General features: G+C 37.4%; 1 protein-coding gene across 1 annotated transcript in view; it reads left to right on the forward strand.

Moving 5' to 3' along the window:
• Positions 1–97: 97 nt before the first annotated feature.
• LOC103146822 (uncharacterized) overlaps positions 98–5250 on the forward strand; it is a 22905-nt gene continuing 17752 nt past the window's right edge. Inside the window, exons 1-4 of the mRNA XM_016677861.1 lie at positions 98–2477; positions 3381–3689; positions 4594–4887; positions 4989–5245. Of these exons, the coding sequence (XP_016533347.1) occupies positions 2417–2477; positions 3381–3689; positions 4594–4887; positions 4989–5245 (921 nt within the window). The 5' untranslated portion in view covers positions 98–2416. The remainder of the gene's footprint in view (positions 2478–3380; positions 3690–4593; positions 4888–4988; positions 5246–5250) is intronic.

The raw sequence follows: 5250 nt of genomic DNA on the forward strand, positions 1-5250 counted from the left end.
CCTTTTATATGTAGAGTGGCTGTTAGAAAATAGATGGATGTTCATTTAGTGTCTGTATCAGTTTCATCCAGTTAATCTCTTCTTGTTTCTCAGGTTCGTTTTGCTGCTGATGACGACACAGTGAGCTTTGAAAATGATGGAGAACGTTCTGCTGCCGCCGCACTGCACTGAGCTTCATCACATCCATGATGGTTCATTAAAAGCTTCATTTTAACTGTTAGCCAGAACTAAAGGATATTTTGCATTGAGTTATCTGCATATGAATAGTAATTTTAATTGTGTTAAATTTGCTGTGCTTCATGTATTAAAAACATCATAGATAAGATAAAAGCTGATTGTTTGGTCTAGAATAGTTTGGGATAAGATGCTTTAAATGTGTTGTTTGCTTCCTGTTTGGTGTAAATAAAAGATTTATCACATATTTTGTCGTATTTCAAAGAACTCCTGCTTTATCAAAGGAAGTGGTGTAAAGCATGAGGGATTTGCTGATCACTCATTGGTTCGTGTCCAGAAAGTGGGAGGAGAGAAGAGAAGGAACAGGAAGTAAAAAGTGTTGTTTTGTTTCTCCTTATCAAACATGTTTTGGACCAGTGAGCTCCTGATGTTCAGTCGCTTCCATCCTCATCTGGCGCTGTGCTGGTTTGGGGCCTTCAGGTTTTCCTCCTGAAACTTTTGCTCTCATTGTTTCTGTTGTTCTGTGTCTTATTTTGGACAGAGGAGCAAAGACAGAATCCGTCTCATCTGAAGAGACTGGAGGACAAACTGAGCATTTTCTTCTGCTGCTCCTCTATTTGCAACAGTTGCTCTCATTTTATTGTAACTTTTTGTGTTCACTCTGCTGTTGTTGCACCTGGTCTGGCTTTCTGTGTAGCTGTGATACCTTCCTGCAGGAGGGCATCCCCTGGCATGATGCTGTCATCAGCTAATTTTTCCTCCCTCTCCTGGTGTTAAATATCCTGGAATCCACATCTGTAAATTATTGCAGTGAAGATAAGCTTCAAGGTTTATTCATGTGATGCTTGTCCAGAGAACAGTTGGAAAACTGTGTGAGCTTATTATATGAAATAATATGGACTATAATTAATTACATTTGCTCAAAAGTAACATAACATCATAAAGGTTTAATCTCTAAACATCTTTAAACCTTTGCATTGTTTGGTTGTTTCTAAGTTAATATTTTGACTTAGAAATAAGCCGGTGTGTGTTATGGTGACATGATAAATCTTCAGCATTGAAGTTTATTCAGTCTGTTTGCTGATCACAGTCATAACACTGAGAGCTGGGAACATGAAGCAGCTGGTGCTCTGATAATAAGAAGTATTTGTACGACACATTTATTAGTTATTCATTTCATGTTTAGAGGTTTTATTGATCTCTGAACTGCTTCAAACAGGAATCTGAGGCCTTCATGGTGCTGCATCGATATGTTTCTGATCTATTTTTACTTCATCAGATAACAGAGACTCGTGACGCAGCACTAAGCTGCTGTATCAGAGCCTCATACACGCCATAACGATGCTGAACAGCCAATCAGATGCAGGCGACTCAGTTATAACACCAATGCAGATCTGATCCAAATAAAACTTCTAAATCACTTTAAAGGACACATCAAATGACCAAAACTGTCTGTGGCATTAATATCTTCAACCAGACAAAAACTATTTTGCCTCTAATAACAATAATCATTTAGTCAATGTCCAGATGTTAAAGTATCAGAAACGTTGATAAAGGAAACAATCATTAAAGCTCAGTTTGATTCTCTGATCTACTCTGATGGACTCTGGTCCAGACAGCTGGCATTTCTTCTTCTACTGATCTGACTGGTTGGAGCATCAGGTCACATTTAATGTCCACAGAACAGGAGGCTTACAGATGGCCGACTGAGCAGCAGAGCATTCTGGGAGTTGTAGTATCAGCAGTGATTGGGCTGTTTCCCAGCGTCCAGCTCTAGGAGACATTAGGAAGTTTCTCACAGGACAAATTTGTCTACAGCCTCTGCTGTAAGAGATTCACTTTGGATTCTGTTCTGACTCGGTTTATCTGCTCTGTCTGCTGCTGTTAGTGGACCGACTGCTGCTCTATTTTATGCATAACAGGTTATCTTGAATTTTTCATGCAAAAGATATTACAAGGTTGTACAAAAATCTAATTAAAGAACAGTAGATAACCTTAATTATTCTTCTATTTTCTGTCCTTCACCAGCAGATTCTTCAGTTAAAACATCAGTGTAACAAAGTGACTTAAATGTAGTTTAACTGTTCATTCCCCAGAAAGTATGCAACTGCTTGCTTCATTTTGTGGTTTTCTACCAGTTCGATGAACTGACAGAAAACAGCAAAATAACAGGATACACTGCAAAGAGGAAATATGATCAGTGTTTTCAGATCAGCAGCAGAGAAAATTCTCACAGCAGCTGATGGACAGACAGGAGATGGTGGTTCTGGTTCTGGTTCTGGGCGTTGTGCTTCAGTTTGAAGGTGAAGATCTGGGCTGTTTCCCAGCGTCCAGCTCTAGGAGACATTAGGAAGTTTCTCACAGGACAAATTTGTCTACAGCCTCTGCTGTAAGAGATTCACTGTGGATTCTGTTCTGACTCGGTTTATCTGCTCTGTCTGCTGCTGTTAGTGGACCGACTGCAGCTCATTAATATGCATGAAGCAAAGGGCTTCTTTAATTGTATAAAAAATACAATTAAAGAATAAAACTTTAGTCTGATATTTAATGTTCTTTACTCGCAGATCCTTCAGCTGAGACTCTCAGAGTTACAAAGTTAATGAGTTAAATGAAGTTTGTCTGATCATTTCTATATGAAGTTATGCAATTTGTTGTTTCTTTTTCTGGTTTTCTGTCGGTGACCAGAAAGTGTGATAAGAGCAAAGAGGAAATAAATTCAGTGTTTTCAGATCTGTATCAGAGAAAATTCTCACAGTTTTCAGCAGCTGATGGACAGACAGGAGATGTTGGTTCTGGTTCTGGTTCTGGTCGTTGTGCTTCAGTTTGAAGGTAAAGATCTGTTTTCTTTCACATGAAGATGAGAAAAATTAAAGGAAACTTTGACTAACTGTGATATTTTATGGAAATATGAGAATTAATATTTAGAGGTAAATTATTTTATATATTAGTCAATCAGGTTTTGACCAGATACACAAAAAAATGTCAAAACATTTGAATGCAATATATTTTCTTTGTCTCTAACTTCCAGTCTGACAGAGATTAAAACTTTAATTACTGTTTTTATAAACATGTCTTAGCTGTCAATAAAAGGACATATACAACAATAACTCAAACATGATGTAACATAAATAAACAGGTACAGGCTTTCACAGTTTTGTGAAGGATAAATTGTGTAAAACTTTAATGTGTCTTTGTTTCTGCTGCAGGAACCAGAGGAGGAGAACTTCATCTCCATCATAGAGCTGGAGAAGATGTTGTTCTACCTTGTAACAGTTCATCGTTCTCCTCCTCCTGCTCCGATGTTACCTGGTTTCACAACACAAATAAAACCCAAAATACTCAGCAGGAGGTTTGGAATGGGAAAGTTGTTCAGAGTTCATCTCAAGCTTACAGGTTGAATATGGACAGAAGCTGCTCTCTGACCATCAACGACATCGATCCTGGAGACTCTGGACTCTACATCTGTAGATCTGGATCCTCCTCAGATGGTTTTGTGTATCTGAATGTTTTAACCGGTGAGTATTTAGACCTGAATGATTTAACTCTGTTACCTGTCATCATCTGCTGCGTTCCTCCTACTTCCTGTCTGACCTGTGGGCGGGGCCAAGCTGTGATGACGTCAGGAAGTCGCTCATCAGAGTGAAAGTTGTGCTGAGGATGTTTAGATTTAATCGGTTTGTCTCTTATGGTGGATCAACGTTTGATCAAAAAACTGAATAATTTATTTTCAAGATGACTAAAGACATCTAAAGTTTTATCATAATCTTCTCTTGCTGCTATTTATGTAATAATCTTTAACCCTTTAACACTCTACTGAAAGTTTCTCAGATTAATTTTCATTTTTCATTCGGTTTATTCGCCTCCAGCTGATGATGACTGAAACAATCTCTATGAAAACAGAGAACAAATTTATCACTATAAAACTAAAGCCAGTGTTTTACATGCAGGGGGACTAAGTGGGATTTATGTTCATAATAACAGAAAAATATGTGAAAACAACGTGATAACCAAAGATATTTCAGATTTGGAGTTTTTCCTTCACTTACTTTTGAATCATTATTAATAAATAACAGTCAATTTTTTGCATTTTTATTTTGCTATGCAATTTTTAGTCTTTCTGTTTTTTAAAAAAATCTTTTGTCATCTTTTGCAAACTTGCTGAAAAGTTTTAGCATCTTTTAGAGTCGTAACAGGACACAAAGTAGTCAAAGTATAAATAAAAGCATTTTTATTTCCTCAGCTTGAAAAGAAAATCTGTGGTTTCAAATGTTGACCACTCATTTATTCTTTCATTAAATAATTGTCAAAAGTGCATTTTATATATATTTTTTTTTATTTTAAACAAATTCTATATTTCAAGTGAATACAGACAGAAGAGCACAAAATGTTAAATATTTTTCTGAATGTCTTTTCCTGCAGTTAACAGAGGAAAACCAGTTGATATGTACTACAGAGGAGGAGATGAAGCTGTTCTGCCCTGTAACAGACCTTCATCATCCGACTCCTGCTCTGCTGTTGACTGGTTTCATAAGAGAAATGAAAACATTAACATTCAGCAGGAAGTTCATAGAGGAATCGTTCAGAGTTCACCTCGTTCTGCCAGGATGAGTTTGGACAGAAACTGTTCTCTGATCATCAACAACATCAATGCTGATGATGCTGGATGGTACAGATGCAGTTATAACACAGATGTGTATCTAAATCTGCTGATCAGTGAGTAGTTAGTCTGCAATGTTTCCACAGAACAGCAACTGTTCATGATGTTAAAATTAGTTGGTTTATTAAAGACATGGAATTGTCTTGTTTTCTTTCAGTCTCTTCATCTCCACCAGCTGCTGATCCAACAAAGAATGGAAAAATAACATTAATCTGTTCTCTGGTGAGATTCAGAGGGTTTAGTTCCTGTCCAGTTAAAAGTCTCCTCTGGTTGGATGAAACAGGAAGTGAACTGACTGGTGAAGGTGATGGATATAAATCAGGAGGACGGTCTGGTTGTGTTTCTTTTCTCCCTGTGAATCTCCAAAGCAGCAGAAGATTCACCTGCCAGTTTGTTGGAGGAAACAAAGTGAAGGTAGA

Source organism: Poecilia formosa, unplaced genomic scaffold (genome assembly GCF_000485575.1).
Source record: "Poecilia formosa unplaced genomic scaffold, Poecilia_formosa-5.1.2 Scaffold168, whole genome shotgun sequence".
Classification (NCBI taxonomy): Eukaryota; Metazoa; Chordata; class Actinopteri; order Cyprinodontiformes; family Poeciliidae; genus Poecilia; species Poecilia formosa.